Here is a 21,280-nt window from a genome sequence, read left to right on the forward strand (position 1 = left end):
GCGGCTCTAGTTCCAGCCGTCACAGTTGCCCAGGTCGTGCGCTCACACGGATGGCTCAGCCTGGGCCCCATGTCCACCTCCGTGTGCCAGAGCGGGCGCAGGCCTCCAGGGCTGCAGAGGCCGAGGGCGGGGAAGGAGTGTCCCCCGACAAAGGAGCCTCTATGGTAAGGGGTGCCCTGTGATGGTAGGTGCTGTGCGACGGGGTCCTCTGGGTGAAGGTGGGTCCTCTGTGTGAAGGTGCCCCGATGCTTCCTAAGGCTGCTCAGCCACCTGAGTTCCCCAGACCACACGTGACCTTGACCTTTCCTCATGCCTGGAACCCTGGGGCAGCTCTTTCTTCCCTTCCGCAGAGGGGTGGGCTGTGCTGGGGGGTTGTTTAGCACCGGTGAGCTGTGCCCTCCCGCCTGCCTGAGCTCTTTTCCAACTAAGCCTGACTTTTCCAACTAGGAGGCTGCGTAGAATTTGGTCCAGGAGAGAATCCTTGTCAGCAACCACTGATCCAGCTTCTTTCTTGTGGATTCGCTTGTTCTGGACATTTCATATACCGGTGACCTGTGAGCAACGTGGTGGTTAGGGGCACAGACCCCCCCCCACGCAGTCAAAAATCCACATATAACTTGACAGCTGGCTCTCCGTGTCCGTGGTTACGCATCCGTGGATTCAGCCACTGGCAGACTGAGTAGTCCTGCACTTTGTATTTAGTGAAACAAATTCTGTATAGGTGGAGCCGCGCATTCAACCCTGCGTTGCTCAAGGGTCAGCTGTACATGGAATCACACGCACGACGTGGCCTTCTGCGCCTGGCGTCTCCACTGAATGTGTTTTCAAGGTTCACCCCCAGCCGTAGCATGCGTCAGTACTTCTGAGTCGTTTTCACACAGCATTTAATACTTGATCACACACTCTCTTGCTGTTGGTCTGTCATTGTCTGTCCCCCTAGAATGGAAGCTTCCCGAGGGCACGGGTTCTGCTCCTGGTCTATTCCCAGCCTCTGCAGGCGCTGGGAACCTAGTAGGTGCTCGGAAAATAGCTACTGACCGAGTGGCCGTCTCAGGGAGGTCTGAGTCCCGTGCCGCCAGCCGCACTTCCTTCCGCCTTCTGCGGGCTGTCTGTCGCTCGCTCCCGCCAGCTGTGGTGACATCTGTGCCGCCTCCCAAACCCCATGTGTGGACGAGTTTCCCATCTGTCTTCTACCAGCTTCCAGGAGGTCCTCACTCCCTGGAGCTCTCACAAAGGCGGCTCCAGCATGACGCAGTCTCTCCCTGGCATTTGGGCCCCTCTCCGTGCCTCAGCTTCCTCATCTGTAAAATGGGGACAAGAGAACCTTCCTCAAGGCTTCATGAGGATTGAATAAGCTAACAGGCATCAAGCCACTAGAGCAGCACCTGGCACTGGCACATGGCAAGTGTTTTCTTATGAGAGGTTTGTGGGAAGGCGCTGGTCTGCACACTGTTGAAAGACAGGCTGTCATTCCAGATGCCGGGGCTGGTGCTCTGTGGCTTCCGGCCATGGGCTCAGCCTCTCTGTCCCTCGGGTTCCTCTTCAGTAGCGTGCTTGCTCTTATGGTGCTTGCTCCCTAAGGCAGGCGACAGGACTGAATGAGCTAACACGTGTAACACGGAACAGAGCCTGGAAGCGTAGTTGTTAGCACGACTTGTTCGCCCTAAGAGGGCGCATCCACATCGGCCTCAAACCATCCCCGAGTTGGCAGCGGAGAACCAGGCTCCCGGCGCCAGGCCCCGCCCTCCCCGCCCCGAAGCCCCGCTCAATCCCGCCCCTGACACCAAGCTCCGCCCCAAGCCGCCTCGGCCCGCCTCGCCCAGAAGGACTTTTGTCCACGTCCGGCCGCCGTCCGGCCGCGCGCTCCGCTTCCGCCTTCGCCCACGTGGTCCGGCTCGGGCTCAGTCCGCGGCTCCGTGAGTGGGGCCGGGTCTGGGCGCGCCCCACTAGTCCCGGCGGGGGTGGCCGGGGTCTCCCTGATTCCCGAGAGAGAGCCGGCTGGGCGGGGCGAGAGGACGAGGGGGGAGCAGGAGGGACTGGGGAGGTCAGAGGTCAGCCTGGGGGTCAGGGACGTCTTAGGTTATCCGCGGGCGGGGCTGGAGCGTGAGAGGGTCCCGGGAAGGTTAGAGTTCACAAGGGGTGGGGCTGGAGCGTGGCCGTGGTCGGAGTTAAGGAGGGGCGGGCTGGTGTGTAGGGGCCCCGGGGAGGTTAGGGGTCTAGAGGGCCCGGGTGGGTGCGTACCGGGGGAGGTCAGGGGTCGGGCGCGTGCCCCCCCCCCGCCCCTCCCGGGCCTGCATGGGGCTCCCCAGCCTGCGGGCGGCGGCCTGGGCCCTGAGGAGAGCCTGCGGACCGTGGACCCCGCGCCTGGGACCGCGCCTCCTCTGGTAATGACAGTGCACTTGTCCGTGACCCCGGGGTAGCACGCTGACCCCCACTGAGCCCGACTGCATGCCCGGCGAGCACCAGCCCTAATCGCATAAAGTGCTGTCACTGCTCCATTTCTTGGACAGTGAAACCGAGGCCAAGTTGGTGGTTGGGCAAGATCTACAGTTAGCGCCCAGCTGGGATTTGGACTCGGTGGTCAGCCCAGGGTGTTTACTGGACCATGCTGCCACCGTTAGTCTTTCACTGGGCCGCTTCCTTCTGTGTTTTGCTCACACCCCACCCCCCCTCGCCACCGTGTCTTTTCAGTTTGCCCCCCATGGCAGGGAATGGGGAGGCCCCCGTGCCCGTGGGGACCCAGCAGGAGCAGGACAGGAAGGGCCGGCGTGGCTGGCAGGGCACGGCCAGGATCTGGGAGGAAACAGAGCAGCAGGCGAAGAAGCTCAAGAGCAGCGAGGACGGGGAGCAGCACAGGAAACTGCCCAAGCGGAAGGTGGTGCTGCTCTTGGCCTATTCCGGGAAGGGCTACCACGGCATGCAGGTGAGGGCGCCCGCGGGGCTGGGCAGCTCTGACTTCTTTCAAGGCCCGCGTACTTGGGCCAGGGACCTCAGAGTGACAGTTCCCCAGTGAGCCATCTTGGGAAGTGGCAGAAAGAGGGGTCTCATTCTTCACCTCCTGTATCGTGTGGGTCCCGTCAAGCAAGATTTAGATTCAGATTGAAGCAGCTTTGAGTCCTGTTTCATCCATGCATTGCTTGGATGCTTGCAGGGGGGAGGTGTTCATGAGTCTCCCGAGGTGGTTAAAGGCCCAGGCCTGCCGATGACCAGAGGCAGCAAGTGACTAGAGCTCTCAGTCCGTCGTTTCCTCATCTTTATGATGACGGTGCTGACTTTGTAGGGCATGAAGAGTCATTAGGCTGACCGAGACTGCACGCTAGAACTGGGGCAGCGCCAGGGGTGTTCAGAAGAGGCAGCTGTTACTCTTTGTTAGACACATGAAGGTGACAGTTGTGGGTACGCAGGCACGTGAGAACTCCCTGCCCAGCCCAGCCCTGTGACCCTTTCCCGAAAGGCACAAGAGCCCGGGTACCCCAGCAGGTGCACGTAGATTTTCTTCTTGTTCCTTGTGGTCAGCACTGTGGCTCTTACACTTTGGTGCCTTGTTCTTTAAACTTCTTTAAGCTTGACTCGCAGGGAGGAATTCACTGCTGTGTAGAGTATCTAACTGAAGTGGAAGTTTAAGAAAACAGTGCCCAACCTTACCAGGTGCTGTGGTCACCTTTACTGTAAATAATAGTTGTAATGAGATACTTCGTATCCTATTTTAGTATTTTTTATTAAGTATAGGGTTGCACCCGTGAAACCAGTTTGATGACCTTTGATGACCACGGGTAGATTGTGACAATGGTGGAAACAGTGCTTCGGTCTCACTTAGTGGAACAAATAAACCACCTCCGCTGCTCTTTGCGGATGTTTAAATGCTTTTTTGTTTGAGGGTGACTGATTACGTGTGTTGTTGCCTTACGTGCTGTCTTGAGAATTTTGCCTGTGTCTCATCATCTTCTGTTTGCCTCAGTTTCCCCATCAGGGGAATGGATGGGGGGGTACAGAGTGACGGTAGCTCACAGGGTGACAGAAGGACACAGCGGGATGTGGGGAAGTGTTGTTATCCCCGTTTCTTAATATCCATTCCGATCACTGGAGGAGCATTTATAGCTTCTTGCTGAGTAAAGGGATTGGACTTAAGCTGCAGTGGGGACTGTAAGGTAGACTTTGGGAAGAACCTGCCCACTGTGGTGCGTCTTGGCGAAGTGCTTGTCGCCCTGTGTCCCTTGCTTGGCAAAGATTTTCTTTGACAGCATCAGGGTGGTGATCTCACTGACATCACAGGGTCCTGCAGGCCCAGGACTGTGATTACACTGCATCCCCACCCACTAGGTGCTGGCGGCACCCTGGGGTGCTTCCTCCTCCAGCTGGGGGGGCCTGCCTCCCTGTAGTGATGGAGGAGGGCCTGCTCCCTGCTGTGGTGAGGGAGGGAGACCCCTGGGGGTGCTGAGGGAGGGGAGTCCCTCTTTGGCCGGGTGCAACAGACAGATGGGTCTGCAGCAGGAGGGTGCTGGTCTCACATCTGACCAGGTAGGGGGAAATGATGTCTCAGGTGATGCCCACTGTCAGCTGTCCAGGGTGGGAAGTGTCTAGGACTGCGGGTACCCACAGGTGGCTTTCCTGCTTCCCATGGGTCGGGGGACGAGCTGCAGGGTCTCTCCATGCCCACAGGTGCGGTCCCCACCTGCCAGGTGCGGACACAACGCACACGCCCCTACCTGGATCAGCCATGGCCCAGGGCCCCTACTGTGGGTAGTGATTGAGTGAAAAACAAGTTTTCTTCTCTTTTCCTCAGAGGAATGTTGGGTCCTCGAAATTCAAGACCATCGAAGATGACCTGGTGTCCGCCCTGGTCCGGTCGGGTTGTATTCCTGAGAATCACGGGGAGGACATGCGGAAGATGTCCTTCCAGCGCTGTGCCCGGACGGACAAGGTAGGTTCTGTCCCCACGTCCCCTGCGGGTGCGAGCAGCACCGAAGCCGCCGGTCTGTGGTTTGTGTTTGACCTCGTCCCACTTTCCATCTTAGCATCTTTATCTCTCAAGATACTCTTGGTTACAAATGACAGATGCATAGCTCAGACTAGTGTAAGTGGAAAGCAAGTTGTTGCCTCGTGTGGCCAAGAAGCTGGGGCATTTCCGGCCCAGGTGTGGCTGGACCTAGGTGCTCGGGGCCACAAGGTCTGGCGTCGTCTCCGTCTGTGCTTTCTCCTCCGTCGCTCCTGTGGGTGGCACGGTGGCCACAGCAGCTGCCTTAGATCCATCCATCTCAGGCTCGCGATACAAGTAGGACCGCGTGGCCACAGAGGCCCGCCACGCGTGTGATGTTAAACTTCCTAGGAGCCACAGCCAAAAGGGAAAAGGAAACAGGTGACACTGGGTTTTGTTATCAATTTTATTTAACTTAGTGTATCCAAGGTAGTCGCCTTTCAACGTGTAATCAACATAAAAAGCGATGAACGGGAAATAGTTTCCATCGTGCGTGTGTGAGCGCCAAGTCTTTGGAGCCCCGCGGGAGTTGCACACTCAGGAGTCTCGGGTGGCCGTGACCCAGCACTGTCCATTCACGCTCATGAGACTGAGTCCTGCTGTCTGGTTGGCTCTCCCACCGTCCCAGGCCAGTCGCTGGCTGGTCCCACCCTGGCACGTTCCCAGGCGTGGGGCTGGTGCAAGCACGGTCTCCCCACAAGGGAAGGGAGGGTGTCGCCGAGGCAGGTGGGCCAACCAGCCACGGAGAACGTGAAGCTCTCCCCCAGGGGATAAAACCCCAAAGTGCCCGCGCACCTTTGAGCCTGCTCTCTCGGACCCGGGCCCTGAAATCATCTCTCTGGCCACCTAAGGTCACTGGGAGTCTGTGGTACACGTAGCTTTTCGCAGGTCAGGGTCCCAGGAATCTGAATAACGTCGAGTTTCAAAGGTACAGCGTCACGTGGGATCCACAGGCCCAGGCCAGAACCCCGGAACCAGAGCCACGCACAGACAGCTGAGAACAAAAACAGGTGCCTGGCAGTCTCGTGGGTGATCCAGTCACACGTTAGTTGGTCCAGGTAGAGAGTACCGGGGCTCTTCGTGGTGTTCGTTTTCTTTTTAACTTTCCCACTTACAGCTCTCTGGTTGTTTTCAAGGCGGAAGAAAAGTAAACATTTGCCTGAGCTAATGAAGACAGCATTTCCAAATATAGGGCTAGCATTTATTTCAGTTTTCACTGTTATTAGAGATGGTTTTATTCGAATATGTTTTCCTTCTTACATTTTGGGAAATCTAGAAAACCTTTGATACTAACATCCCCATGGACGAACAAATGACAATATTTTGTTAGTTTTTGTTTCAGATTAAAAAAAAAAGTTTCAAGGAGCTGTAATTCACTCCCACACGTTTTGCCCATGTAAAGGGTACATTCATTGATTCTAGTCTTTTCTCACAGTTGTGCAGCCATCACCACAGTCAAGCTTAGAACCTTTTCATCATCCCTAAAACTTCCCTGGACCCTTTAGTTATTGCCCACCTCTCTACTAGCATATCCAGAAAATTCTCATTTCAACGTGTAATCAGGGCTTCCCTGGGGGCACAGTGGTTAGGAATCCGCCTGCCAGTGTAGGGGACACGGGTTCAAGCCCTGGTCTGGGAGGATCCCGCATGACGCGGAGCAGCTAGGCCCGTGTGCCACAACTACTGAACCCCACATGCCTAGAGAGCCCATGTTCCGCGACAGGAGAAGCCACCGCAATGAGAAGCCCGCGCACCGCAACATAGAGTAGCCCCCGCTCGCTGCAACTAGACAAAGCCCGCGCACAGCAACAAAGACCCAATGTGCCAAAAATTAAAAAAAAACAAAAAAATATGTAATCAATATAAAAAGATTAGCAATGAGATGTTATTTCCGTTCCTTTTTCGTGTACTGAGACTTTGAGACCTCATTTCAGAAAAGCCGTTTTATGCCCTCAGTAGCCACTCGTGGCCAGATGCCCCCGTGTTGGAGGGTGTCTGCCTGGGGAACAGCGGATTCGGCCTGTGTTCCATCTCACCAGTTTATTTTTTGTCTTTCTTCTTTTTTACAAAAATCTCTCCAACTTTTTATTTGGAAAAACTTCAGACCTCCAGAAGTCTCAGGAACAGTGCATGAACACCCTTAGTCTTTCCCTAGACTCGGCAGTGTTAAACTTTTGCCATATTTGTTTTCCTTTTTGTGCCTTTGAATGGAACCATTTGAGAGGAAGTTGCAGACGTCATCACCCTTCACCCCAAAATATGTCGCATGAGCAGTGGCGTCCTCTGGCAACTCCTCGGCATAGCTGTCGCCCTTGGGAAATTTAACACTGATACACCGTTTCTTATTGATCCTGTGTCTAACCCAGGGTTGATGGTTCCATTCAGTTGTCATGTCTGTTGACTTTCCTTCATTTTTTTTTTTTCATTAAAAAAATTTTTTTTCTATTTCTTTTATTATTTTTTTATTTATTTATTTTTTTGGTTGTGTTGGGTCTTCGTTGCTGCACGTGGGCTTTCTTTAGTTGTGGCGAGCGGGGGCTACTCTTCGTTGCAGTGCGCGGGCTTCATTGCGTTGGCTTCTCTTGTTGTGGAGCACAGGCTCCAGGCGCGCAGGCTTCAGTAGTTGTGGCACGCGGGCTCACTAGTTGTGGCTCACAGGCTCTAGAGAGCAGGCTCAGTAGTTGTGGCGCACGGGCTTAGTTGCTCCGCGGCATGTGGGATCTTCCCGGACCAGGGCTCCAACCCATGGCCCCTGCTTGGCAGGCAAATTCTTAACCACCGTGCCACCAGGGAAGCTCTTGAGTTTCCTTTAAAATGGTCTCGTCACCTCCTTTCTGTCCTTCCTGACGTGATGTTTTTGGATAGTTCAGGCCAGTTATTTTGACGAATGTCCTCAATCTGTATTTGTCTGATTGTTCTCATGACTAGATTCAGACTAAAGAAATTTTTTGGCGGGAGTATTACATGTGTTACACGGTACTCTATCTTCTTTGCTTACATTTAAAAAAATCTTTTTAGAAAGTATGACTGTAGTAAACAGAAAGGTGCATACAGCGTCAGTGTAAAGTGAAACGGGTGATTCTACGGTGAACGCCTGGATAATCTCCACTCAGGTCAACATGTGGGTCTCTGCCCGCATCCCAGGAGCCCTCGTCCACCTTCCGAATCACACCGCTCCCCTCCCCCAGACCTTACTGCCATATTGCCTTTTATGAAAACTTGCTTTTAGAAAAAAGGTATAACATACAAATGGTAAACTGTACTCTTCTTGAGTGCAGAGCATGACCAGTTTTACCTGTGTCACTAGCACCCCATCCCCACAGAATACCTGCTATTGTGACTTGGATGGTGACCTCTTCCTTGCTCAGCTCCAGAGTTCTGTCATCTAAGTTGCATTTTCTTTTTTCCTGAGTCCTTGAGAGTCACATCCAAGGTGGGACTTTATCTCCTATCTGCAGGATTTCATGTATTTGTTCCCATGTTTTGTTGGGCTCTGCAGTTCACTTGTAATTTTTTATAAGTTATGTGGCACTCACTCCCTTGGTATATAGAGCACTGCTCTTGTATCTGATTATTCCCTTCAGCTGCACTTCTAAAAGCAGAATCCCTCCACGGAGAGGTGTAGCGTGCGTGTGGTCCTTCTGCTGAAGGGACCAGCTTGCGGAGTGTCCTGCTCCAAGGGCACGGCCCAGCTGGCCCTCCCATGTCTGCTTCCTTTGCAGGGTGTGTCTGCGGCCGGCCAGGTTGTGTCCCTGAAGGTGTGGCTGATTGACGACCTCTTAGAAAAGATTAACAGCCACCTTCCGTCTCACATTCGGATACTGGGTAAGCCTTGCAGCGCTGGGCTGCACGCTGGGTGGTGGTCGGTCTCACAGGGACATGAAATCTCTTCTTTCACCGAATTTCTCTGTCGCAGAGCGGAGGTAACAGCGTGGTTGCTTAGCAGTTGGTAGGAGTGGCTGTGAGTCAGCTGTGAGAAAGGGTTCAGTATTCCCGCCTCCTTCAGACAGGGACACAGCCAGAGAGACAGACTTGGAAAGGCCCTCGGTGCAGCATCTTGGTGCTACGTGTGCCTTGTTTTAACCAAATGCTTGGATGTGAAAGTCCAGATTTGACAAAATTAAAACAGGGGCTATGACTCCCTTTTGTAACAGGCCTGATAATGGGATTTCCAGTCTGACCCTCTCTGCCTTTTAAGTGGCATATATGTGCCACTGATAATTAATGTGGTACTGGGGTGGCTGGGGGCAGCTCTTCTTGCCTTCTGTTTCTCTCTGTCCCATCTGTTATTTGTTTCCCTCTTCTTTTTCTCCCTCCTTTTGGATTAATTGATGTTTCTTGTCATTGCATTTCATTATCACCTTGGTTAGCTAATGCGATGACTCGCTATGGTTTTTTTTTTAGTGATTGCTTTGCCGGCCCTTAAAGCAAGGGCTGGCAAAGTCTTTCTGTAGAGGGCCAGGTAGCAAACTATCGGAGGCTTTGTGGCCACATAGATTACAGTCTCTGTTGCATATTCTTCTCCTTTGTTTCTTTTTTTAACCACCCTTTCAGCCTTAGCTCAGAAGCTGTGCAGGAACGGCCATGGTTTTGGCCGCTGTTTGCCAGCCCCGGGGTCAGAGCACCCATGGGCCAGTTAGCACAGCTGCCCTCACGTGAAGCCAGGCCACCTTGCACGCACCTGACACCTGCACCACGCACTTGCGCCTGTCCTGCTGTTGCGGCGTGTGTTTCGGGTCTGCCTGTTATCGCCCGCATGCTACAGTGTTACTTTTTCTTTAACTGGAGAATTAAAAACACTTTTAAATGCTTTTTAAAGTTGAAGTATAACCAGTGTACGGTAAACTGCGTAGTTCGTTATACAATTAAAAAGTTGAGATACGTGTGCATACCTGTGAAACCAGCCCGCTTGAGCGACTCATCACCTGTGTCACCCCCAGAAGACTGTAACCCTCCCCACGTCCCTCCCACCCCGTTCCTCACCAGGCGACCACTGATCTGCTCTCTTTCACTGCAGATGGCTTTGTATTTCTAGAGTTTTATGTAAATAGGATCGTATGGAATGGCTTCTTTCACTGAGCCTGGTTAAAGATTCCTGCACGTTGTCGGGTGTATCCGGTTTGTTCCTTTCCATCGCTGCGTGGTGTCCAGTTGTTTATCCAGTTACCTGGTGGGGAACACTGCGGGTATTTCCAGTTTGGGGCTGTTACAAAAAGAAACTGCCATGGGCATTTGGTATAGGTATAAATAGGGTTCTCAACACAAAGTCACAACCCTTGTTTTTGGTTACTTTGCCCACTATTGAATTTATTTTTAAAATTTTTATTTATTTATTTATTTGCTGCACCGCACGGCATGCGGGATCTCGTTCCCCGACCAGGGATGGAACCCGCGCCCCCTGCAGTGGCAGCACAGAGTCCTACCCGCTGCACCGCCAGGGAAGGCTCTGCATTTATTATTGGCATGACATGGTTTTATTTTTATGGTCCTGTGGTCTTTCTCTGCCTGGTGAGGATAATTCCCTCCTGAAGACCTTCTCCGGGAGCCGGTCCTCTGAAAGTCCCACGTGATGCCTCTCAACATTCGCTCCACGGGAATGTTCTCGTGTATCCCGCAGGCTGTTATCCCGCTTTTGGGAGCGTTCTCGCGTATCCCGCGGGCTGCTCCCCGCTTTTGGGAGCGTTCTCGTGTATCCTGCGGGCTGCTCCCCGCTTTTGGGAGCGTTCTCGCGTATCCCGCGGGCTGCTCCCCGCTTTTGGGAGCGTTGTCGCGTATCCCGCGGGCTGCTCCCCGCTTTTGGGAGCGTTCTCGCGTATCCCGCGGGCTGCTCCCCGCTTTTGGGAGCGTTCTCGCGTATCCCGCGGGCTGCTCCCCGCTTTTGGGAGCGTTCTCGTGTATCCCGCGGGCTGTTCCCCGCTTTTGCTACAATAATACCAAACCCAACACCATTCCCAGCCGTCAGCACCGCTTACGTAACATGACACAGCAAGGCGGTGTTTCCCTCTTCAACAGCCCAGCCACGTGGTCGGCTGCCGGCCCCTTTCAGCCTTTTCTTGGCAGTTACGTTCCGCACGACGGAAATTAGGCGCACAAAGCATACCTGTGATGCTCTGTGTCGATGAAATTGAATTCTTAAAGCAAGACAAAACACAAAAATAAGATTACCCCAAATCAAACACGACAGCAGAGACAGAAGACGGGAAGGGCGGCGCAGATGCAGCCTTGAAGTGGCAGCCCCGGGGCGGTGTCAGAATCAGTCCTTGTAACACGAAGCCGAAGTTGGCCTTTAAATCAGCCTCCTTGAGAGGCTGAGTCCTCGCGACCCGGTCTTGACTTTAGCGTGAGGACAGCGGCGCAGCACGGAGCGCCCAGGGCCGCAAGGCGCTGCTTGGTCCCCAGTTCCCAGAAAGCACCCCACAGTTGTTGTGAGTCTTTCAGAAACTTTCTATACGAGTACAGACGTGATCCGTATGTTTGTGTTTCTCTCACAAAGGGAATCCGCCTGCACGTAGTTCTTCGTTTTGCTTTTCTTTTTCACTTAACGGTTAAGAAGTCTGTCGGGAGCCCTGGCCAGGCACAGTGAGCGCTCAGCGGTGCGGCCCCCGGTCCTGGGGACGGGCGCCTGCTCTGCGGGGCTGCTTTCGGTTCATTCTGCAAATGTCTAAGAGCCGTTGATCGTTCCCCTGCTGCTGGACTTTTTAAGTTGTTTCCAGTTTCTTTTGCTGCTTGAACACGCTGCTGGCCCTGGCCTCACCTGCAGGGTGGCTTCTGATCCAAGGCTTCTGGGTCGAGGTCACCAGCTGGTGCTTTAGTCCGCGTGGGTCCCCCGGGCTCCGTGAGGCGAGAGCAGGATGTCCCGCACCTTGGCCGACCCCGGGGTTTGTTTGACAGGGTTTAGCTGAGGGTTTAGCGCACGGAGCCGGGGCCCCCTCGGGCTCGTCCGGGTTCGGCAGGTGAGGTGCCGGCGCTCAGACCTGCTCAGGGTGTCGTCCGTCTGTCCTCATCGCCTCCTCTGCCCCCAGGACTGAAGAGGGTCACGGGCGGCTTCAACTCCAAGAACAAGTGCGACGCCAGGACCTACTTCTACATGCTGCCCACGTTCGCCTTCGCCCACAAGGACCGCGACGCGCAGGACGAGACGTACCGGCTGCAGGCGGAGACGCTGGGGCGTGTGAACCGGCTCCTGGCCTGCTACAGGGGCACCCACAACTTCCACAACTTCACCTCGCAGAAGGGGCCCCGCGAGCCCAGCGCCCGGCGCTACATCCTCGACATGTTCTGCGAGGAGCCCTTCGTGCGCGAAGGCATGGAGTTCGCGGTGATCAAGGTCAAGGGCCAGAGCTTCATGACGCACCAGATCAGGAAGATGGTGGGGCTGGTGGTGGCCATCGTCAAGGGCTACGCGCCCGAGAGCGTGCTGGAGCGCTGCTGGGGGGAGGCCAAGGTGGACGTGCCCAAGGCGCCGGGGCTCGGCCTGGTCCTGGAGCGGGTGCACTTCGAGAAGTACAACCAGCGCTTCGGCCACGACGGGCTGCACGAGCCGCTGGACTGGGCGCGGGAGGAGGCTGAGGTCGCGGCCTTCAAGGAGCAGCACATCTACCCCACGATCATCAGCACCGAGCGCCACGAGAGGTCCATGGCCCAGTGGCTGAGCACCCTGCCCGTGCACGACTTCAGCGCCACTGCCCACGCGGCCGCCGGCCCGGGCACCAAGGTGGGGCTGGGGCCACGCGGGCCGGGGGTCAGGGGAGCCACGGGGGCTGGCGCTGGCCCTTCCCGGGGCTCAGCCAAGCACTTGTCCACACCTGTCATTGTCCGTGGCTAAGCTTAGACCCACTCTGCCCCCTGTCGTTGTACCCATTGTGTAGATGAGCAAGCTGAGGCACCAAGAGGCCTGTCACTGCCCCGGGGTCACAGCAGTGGGAGGAGCAGGGCCAGGGCCTAGGACCTGGTGGCCAGCTACCCTGCTCTGCGCCTAGTGACGCTGGGTGAGGGGCATGCTCGGTGGCCGTCCTCCCGTGTGTGAGATGGAGGTGCCAGGAGGACGTCCTCCTCTGGCTGATGCTGGTGGTCAGTTGGCACGTGCCTGGCTCCAGAACATGGGGTCGCTTGACAGGCGCCAGGGACGCTGAGCGGCCAAGCGTCGTTCTCCTTGCCCTCTGGGCGGCGTTCCTGTGCAGGCCCGCGGTGCCCTCCTCCGTCTGGGAGGGGACGCAGGCTGGTGCAGGCTGTGCTTTCGGCCCCGCTCTCCCGGAGCCCTGCTGTCCGATACTGACCAGGGACCTGGCTCAAAGTGTGATTCATCTGTGAGTTAACTGCCAACCTTACGTTAGAAGGAGAGCATCCACGACTGGAGGTGCTGGAGCTAAAAGTTAACATTTTACTTTAGTTCTCAATTCTTTACCCTGGGGCGAGGGGGGTCCCCAAAGCCCATGTTCTCTCATGGTGTCCCAGCAGGCTGTCAAAGGGTGAGATTCCCACCTGGAGCTCTGGGAGATTTCTTCCCATTATCTAGGTATCTAGAAAAACACTGTCCTTCCTCCCCAGCCGGGCTTGTAAACCCATGTGCATAAAGGTGAGGGGAGCAAGCAAGGTGGGCCAGGTGTAAGAAAGGCAGGGGTTGCAGGTCGGGTGGTGAATTCCAAGCAGCGTCGGGGAGGAGATGGGACTTGGTGGAGACTGTGGGAAACGGCAGAGCTCTTGTTCCACCAGCAGGGCCCCTGCAGCTCAGCGCCAGCCAGTGGAGGGTGGGCCCGAGTGTTGGCGGAGCTTACCTTTTCTCAGGAGAAACTGGGGTTCCAGACTTGTATGTGAAATAGTCCACCCTTTAAATGTTGGTGGTTATTAATTTTCCCAGCACTGTGAGGCCAAATGGAGCACGTGTGCAGATGGGGCCTGGGGGCCAGGCTTGCCCCCTGCTGGATTCCCACAGACAGAGAGGCCTCGGGCCATCTGCCGTCTTTACATAGCGCCGAGGGGCTTGTACTTGACCAGCTTTGCAGTAGCTCAGTTTTATGTCCCCAAGGTCACTGAAGCCTCTGGGGATGTGAAGGGGCCCGATGAAGGCCCCCTGTGGTCCCCAGCCCTTGGCTTTGCCCGTTCAAGACAGGTTCTTGAATCAGTGAAGAGAAAGACGGGGTGAGGCTGAGCCTCGCCCTGGGCAGCCCCGTGCAGGGCAGGGCAGGGCCCTCGCCGGGCAGAGCGCTCCCCAACAGCCGTTTCCTGTCTGCTCTGCTCTGCAGGTCCCCCGCGCCCTGGAAGGCAGTGACGGGGACGGGGGCAGTGACTGAGTTGGCCCACGACACGCACCACGCACGCCGGGACCTGCCAGCTGCTGCTGGCCGCGTGCCTCGCCCGGACGGGACAGCCGGCGCCCGGCCTCCTCACCTCAGGGTCCTGAGACCTGCATCTTTCTGAGTTTCCATCACGGGGAGAACCTGCTGCGAATCTGTTTTCAGCGCACGCGTTGACTACACACAACTCAGCACGTAAAGACACTATTTTTTTAAAGAAGCGATTTTCTTATTAAATAAGTACAAACCTTGCTCAGTCACTTCTTTTACCTTTGCTCGGTCTTTTCCACGGATCTTCCACCGAGCGAGGTGCAAGGAGCACCGGGCGCTGTGTCTGCAGCAGAGAGAGCGGCGGGAACGGGTGACCTGGCGGGGCGCGTGCCTGGGCGGAGGCCGGAGCGGGCGGGACGGCGGGCAGCTCCTGGCAGGACTGGCTGTCAGGCTGGGGCTTGGCAGCCCGGCAGCGGCACAGACCAGGACAGAACAGGGGGGCCGTCGGGCCAGGGGTAGCAGCCCCTGGCGCTGGAGGACACGGGCTCCTGGGTGTCCACCCGGCCCCCTGCAGCACGCAGCTCCCATCCTGGTCCGTGCATCCCTGGCGCCGTCCGTGTTCCGGGCGGGAGGGAGGAGGGAGGGCAGAAGGAAGGGGCACGTCGTTGACTGTGTCCTATAGCGAGCCCTCCGGGATGTCCCGCCAGCGACTTCATCCCCTCGCTGGCCAGAGGTGTGTCACGTGGTCACGTCCAGCTGCAAGGGGGGGCAGGGAAATGTTTTTATTAAGTGGCGCCCTGCGGAGAAGGCGACGCTCTGTTACCAAGGAAGAGGGGTCAGGCGGGGGGCAGGCAGTCGGCAAGTCTGCTGCAGGAGACTGGTGGTGTGTGTGCACGTGGGACGCACACGTGCATATGCTGTGGTATGTGTGTGCCCACGTGGATGCACGTTTGGTGTGTGAGCAGTTTGTGCACGTGTATTTATGTGATGTGATCGTAGGTGATGTGTCTGCATGGGTACGTGTGCACGTGTGATGTATGTGCAAATGCCGTGTGGTGGGTTGCACACATGTGTACAACGTGGCTGGGCAAACCTCGAGGGAGCACTCCCTTTCGGAGAACAGAGTGGGTGGGGCGAGTAGAATCGGGAAGACTGGCAGTGATGTGGGGGAGAGACCAAGTGAGGTGTGCCTTTGGGTCCGAGAAACCGTAGCGAGTGGTTGCCGCTGCCGGGTGGCCTGGGGCTGGGATGGGAGGGAGGGTTCGAGGCTGACTTGGGCTTTGGGTTTCAGGAATTGATGAGCTAGCTGGGCCATTAACAGGTGGCGTGATTAGGAACAGGATGGGCTTGAAGGAGACATATTGGGGCTTGGCTTTAGGCGTGTTAATTTTACCTGTGATAGGGCTTTTTAAGTCACTTCCCAGGGCAGAAAGTAACCTAAGAACTGCTGGGATTGTGGGGTTCTCCCCATGAAAGGTTACATGGTCTTGGTTTCAGGGTCAAATTGTAGACAATTCCCAAGTGTGACTCCAGGCAATTAGTGAGTGACTCTTGTTTTGTTTTTTAGCAAAGAACAAACTCCTTTTAAAAAAAAAAATTATTTATCTTGTTTATTTTTTTGGCTGCATCAGGTCTTAGTTGCGGCACACGGGATCTTCATTGAGGCACACGGGATCTTCGTTGAGGCATGTGGGATCTTTCCTTGCAGTGCGCTGGCTTCTCTCTAGTTGTGGGGCGCGGGTTTTCTCTCTCTAGCTGAGGCGCGTGAGCTCAGTAGTTGTTGTGCGAGGGATCCCGCAGCCTGTGGGATCTTAGTTCCCCGACCAGGGATCGAACCCACGTCCCCTGCATTGGAAGGCAGATTCTTTACCACAGGACCGCCAGGGAAGTCCCTGGGTGACTCATTTAAATCACCTTGGAGGGTCCATGGGTATGTGATATTTTAAAATAATATATGTACTTGGAGGGAATTCCCTGGTGGTCCAGTGGTTAGGACTCCACACTTCCACTGCAGGGGGCATGGGTTCGATCCCTGGTCAGGGAATTAAGATCCTGCATGCTGCATGGCGCGGCCAAAAAAATAAATAAGATAAAATAAAATATGTACTTGGAAAAACAACCAGAGTACAAAAAAACGGAAGTTGCCCTCCCTCCCTAATTCCCAGTATCTCTCCATAGGCCCCTACTCTTACTTTTTTCTTGCGACTTCCAGAGATCTCTGTGCATATATGAGCATGTTTGACCCTTGTCTTCACACAGACGGTGGTGGTCTTTGCCATCACAAAAGTGTGTGTCGTTCTTGCCGGTGGTCCACGGTGTACGCGGTCCATACTACTCAGCCTGCTGGTGGACGTGTGTCCAGCCTTTGATCTTGCACACAGCGACCATCCTATACATCCTTGTCCACGTGTGAGCACCTCTAGATGCAGACTCGGCGGTCTGGCGGGTTGCTAATGGCTACCGAATTCTGACAGCCCCTGTCCGCCGTAGAAGTGTTTCCTTGGGTCCCTGCCAGTGTCATAAGACAATGCCTGTTCCCCCACTCTCCGCAACACCAGGGAGCAAACCGGATCTTGGGGCCGGCCTTCTTTTGGGTCTCGTGCCCCTTGCCTGAGTGGGGAAGCACACTCAGGAAAGAGTCAGGGGCCTGCATAGTCAGGGTCTCAGTTGTCAGCAACCGAGACTGAGTCTGGCTGATTTAAACAGAAAAGCAGGGCTCCCCTGGTGGCGCAGCGGTTAAGAATCCGCCTGCCAATGCAGGGGACACAGGTTCGAGCCCTGGTCTGGGAAGATCTCACATCCTGCGGAGCAACTAAGCCCGTGCGCCACAACTACTGAGCCTGCGCCCTAGAGCCCGCGTGCCACAACTACTGAAGCCTGTGCTCTAGAGCCCGTGCTGCGCAACAAGAGAAGCCACCATAATGAGAAGCCCGCGCACCTCAACGAAGAGTAGCCCCCGCTCAAACGAAGACCCAACACAGCCAAAAATAAATAAATAAAATAAATTAAAAAACAAAACAAAAACAGAAGAGCACTGTATCCTCTCCAATGCAGGAGGGCAAGCAGAGCCTGAGCTGGCACCTCCTTTCCCTGCCCCAGTCCTCCTGGCTGAGGGAGGAGCTTGGCGGCCCGTCATGCCAGCCTTCCCCGGCCGCCCCGCAGATTCCCACGTTGGCCAGCACGTAAGATGTGCACAGGAATCAACCATCCAAGAAAACAGTGGGAAAATCATTTAAGCGTTTTTTTTTTTTTAATTGAAGTATAGTTGGTTTACAATATTCTATAAGTTGCAGGTATACAATATAGCGGTTCACAGTTTTTAAAGCTTACATTTAAGCAGTTTTGATCTGTGTGTATTGTTAACTGCAGTTTGAGAGGGTCTAAGAGGAAAAATGTTACAGTCTGCTTCTGGAAATGGAAACCACTCTGCAGATTTAGTTGGGCAGACATTTTCTACAGGAAATCTGGGGCTTGTGCATTGTTGGAGGGGCCTAATAACCTGGTTTGGACTGGGTCTCCTGGAATGACTCCCAAAACAAAACAGAACTGACCCCCCAAGGCACCTCCAGTTGCTGACACTGCCTCTGCAGCCAAGAGGGATGGGAGGACCCAGGACCCCCAGTAGCCCCATACTTGGAGATGTGTTATGGCAGGCCCAGAGCTGCATCCAGGGTCAGGGATTCAGGTCAAGAAGCCACCCACCACCGGACCTCCCTTACAGGAGAGACTCAAATTTGTCAACTCATATTTGTCAGCAAGTGCAGCCAGGAGCAGCAGGAAGAAGGGCACCTCCCCCCCACCCCCAGTCATGCACAGATGCAGCAAGCGGGAGGGGCCCAAGTCTTGGCTGGGGCTCTGACCTCCAAGGAATCTGGCAGGTGTAGTTTTTAACTTTCCAACTTTGCTAAGTAGGAGGGTGGAGTGAAGATTGAAAGGGCCTCCCTACCAGTACTTAGAAACATGAAATCACTCCCCTCTTTCATCCAACTAATTTTATCCCCTTTCACGTCCCTCTCCTGTCTCCCTTTTATAGTCAAGTTTTTTTTTCTCTTTAGAATTTTCTGTGTGTTTAATATCAGAGAGGATATTTGCATCTGCATTTTGCTGAGGAGTTGATCACTTTAGCCTGCATTTCTTTTTTTAAGATGGATTTCTGATTGAGATATAATTCACGTACCACAAAACTCATCCTTTCAAAGTGCACAATCCAGTGGTGTTTAGTACATTCACAAAGTTGTGCAACCATCAGCACTACCTAATTTCACCTTTTTCATCAACCTTGAAAGGAAACCTGGCATCCAGCTGCTGTCACTCCAGTGCCCTCCCTCCAGCCCCTGGAAACCAGCAATCTACTTTCCATCTCTATGGATGTGCCTATTCTGTACATTTGATATAAGTGGAATCATGTGATACGTGGCCTTCTGTGTCTGGCTTCTTTCACTTAGTGTAATGTTTTTTTCAAGGTTCATCTATGTTGTAGCCTGTGTCAATATTTCAGCCTCCTTTTTTTGGCTGAATAATATTCCATTATACGGATATGCCACATTTTGTTTATTCATCAGTTGATGGATATTTGGGTTGTTTCCATTTCTAGGGAGTTACGAGTAATGCTGCTAAGAATATATTCATACTTCCATGTGGCTGTGTGTTTTTAATTCTCTTGGGTATATACTTAGGAGTGGAATTCCTGGGTCATATGTTAACTCCTAACAACTCTTTTGTGGAACTGCCAAACCATTTTTTTCAAGAGGCTGCATCACTTTAAATTCCCACCAGCAGTGTATGAGGTTTCCGATTTTGCCATAGGCTTGTGCACTTGTTGTTACCTTTTTTTTTTTTTTTTTTTTTTTGGCTTGAAACAACGCAGATTTATTATCTTAGAGTCATGCAGGCCAGAAGTCCAAAATGGGTCTCATGCGGCTAAAATCATGGTGCTGGCAGGAGGCTCCAGGGGAGAATTCATCTCCTTGTCCTTTTCAGCTTCTACCCACATTCCTTGCATCACAGCCCACAGCCAGCAGTCGTACCTGTCCAGCCTCTTGCTTCTCTCATCTCCTCTCCTACTTCTTCTGGAGCCAAATCTCCCTCTACCTCCCACTTGCAATTACATTCGGGGCTCACACGGGCTCATTCAGGGCTATCCAAGATAAAGATGCAGTTACCTGACTTTTTTTTTTTTTTAAACAATGTCTTTTAAATATTTAATTAAATTAATTAATTAATTAATTTTTGGCTGCCTTGGGTCTGCGTTGCTGCACGCGGGCTTTCTCTAGTTGTGGCGAGCTGGGGCTACTCTTCATTGCACTGAGCGGGCTTCTCATTGCAGTGGCTTCTCTTGTTGTGGAGCATGGGCTCTAGGCACGTGGGCTTCAGTAGTTGTGGCACGAGGGCTCAGTAGTTGTGGTACACGGGTTCAGTTGCTCTGCGGCACGTGGGATCTTCCCAGACCAGGGCTCGAACCCGTGTCCCCTGCATTGGCAGGCGGATTCTTAACCACTGCGTCACCAGGGAAGCCCTACCTGACTTTTTTTTTTTTTTTTAATTTATTTATTTATTTTTGGCTGTGTTGGGTCTTCGTTTCTGTGCGAGGGCTTTCTCTAGTTGCGGCAAGCGGGGGCCACTCTTCATCGCGGTGCGCGGGCCTTTCACTGTCGTGGCCTCTCTTGTTGCAGGGCACAGGCTCCAGACGTGCAGGCTCAGTAGTTGTGGCTCACGGGCCTAGTTGCTCTGCGGCATGTGGGATCTTCCCAGACCAGGGCTCGAACCCGTGTCCCCTGCATTGGCAGGCAGATTCTCAACCACTGCACCACCAGGGAAGCCCCTACCTGACTTTTTGATTCAAGCCATCCTAGTGGTTTTGGTTTATATTTCCCCGATCCCTAATGACGTTGAATATCTTTTCATAGGCCTATTTGTACATCCTTTTTTGAGGCATATATGCAAGTCCTTTGCCCATTTAAAAAAAATTTTTTAACTGAAGTATAGTTGATTTACAATGTTGTGTTAATTTCTTCCGTACAGCAAAGTGACTCAGTTATACACATATACATATATATATTTTTCATATTCTTTTCCATGATGGTTTGTCACAGGATACTGAACATAGTTCCCTGTGCTATACAGTAGGACCTTGTTGTTAATCCATCCCTTTGCCCACTTTAAAATTAGTTGCCTTTTAACTCTTCAGTTGCAAGTTCTTTATTCTGGACACAAGTCCCTTATCAGGTATATGATTTGCAGCTATTTTCTCTCATTCTCTGGGTTCTCTTTTCTTAATGGTGTCATCTGAAGCACAAGTTTTTAATTTTGATGATGTCCAACCTATTTTTTATTTTGTTACTTCTGTTTTTGGTGTCATAAGAAACCACTGCCTAATCCAAGATCCTGAAGATTTGCATCTGTGTTTCCTTCTGAGAGTTCTGTAATTTTAGCACTTACATTTAGGCCTTTGATCCATTTTGAGTTCACTTTTGCATATAGTGTGAGGCTGTGGTCCATCTCCATTCTTTATGAAAGCAGCTCGTTTGCCCCTTTGTTTGCCCATTTCCGTTCCTCTCTAACCTTACAAGAACCTAATTATAGGAATGAGATCACTAGGCAATTTAACCTAATTCCTGACTAAAGCTCTCCTGAATGCACGCATGCCTTGCCTAACCTGTTGATTCTTTCCCTAGATTAAAAGAAGTCAGAATGAAGAGTTAAGCAGTTAAAGAATGACCAGCTCTCTGCCCCCAGCAGCCCCCTTAGCAATCCTGCAGGTAGATCACTGAGGCAAGATAACATCTGAAGAGTCAGCCAGTCTGCACGCAATGGAGAAGGACGCAGAACCCACCCTGCTGCCTCGATGACTGCCTGAGATTCTCCCCGCTTTTTCCCTTTAGAAACTGTCATAGCTGAGCAGAATCCTCGGAGTTGATCTCTGGACGCGAGTCCACCTCCTTCCCAGACTGCCGGCTTTTCTGATTAAAGCACCTTTCCTTTCTCCTGACTCTTGCTTCCCGTTTATTGGCTTTGAGCAGCG

At 53.5% G+C, this 21,280-nt stretch overlaps 1 protein-coding gene across 3 annotated transcripts; it reads left to right on the forward strand.

Annotated features, from left to right (window-relative positions):
- The first annotated feature begins 1,795 nt into the window (after positions 1-1,795).
- Positions 1,796-21,241, forward strand: PUS1 (pseudouridine synthase 1). Of its 3 annotated transcripts, XR_014251799.1 has the most exons (7): positions 1,930-2,384; positions 2,692-2,923; positions 4,784-4,921; positions 8,698-8,800; positions 11,998-12,689; positions 14,218-14,463; positions 20,934-21,241. XR_014251799.1 is itself a non-coding variant. In XM_082417192.1 (6 exons), exons 2-6 carry the CDS (start codon positions 2,702-2,704, stop codon positions 14,263-14,265), a joined length of 1,203 nt encoding a protein of 400 aa, XP_082273318.1. In that variant the 5' UTR covers positions 1,796-1,916; positions 2,692-2,701; the 3' UTR covers positions 14,266-14,519. The 3 variants fall into 3 exon arrangements, 2 of the variants coding, with proteins under 2 accessions (XP_082273318.1, XP_082273317.1); XM_082417192.1 differs by lacking the exons at positions 1,930-2,384; positions 20,934-21,241 and adding an exon at positions 1,796-1,916 and having other exon boundaries at positions 14,218-14,519; XM_082417191.1 differs by lacking the exon at positions 20,934-21,241 and having other exon boundaries at positions 14,218-14,519.
- Positions 21,242-21,280: the final 39 nt, after the last annotated feature.

Source organism: Balaenoptera physalus (genome assembly GCF_965194825.1).
Source record: "Balaenoptera physalus genome assembly, chromosome: 12".
Taxonomy (NCBI): Eukaryota; Metazoa; Chordata; class Mammalia; order Artiodactyla; family Balaenopteridae; genus Balaenoptera; species Balaenoptera physalus.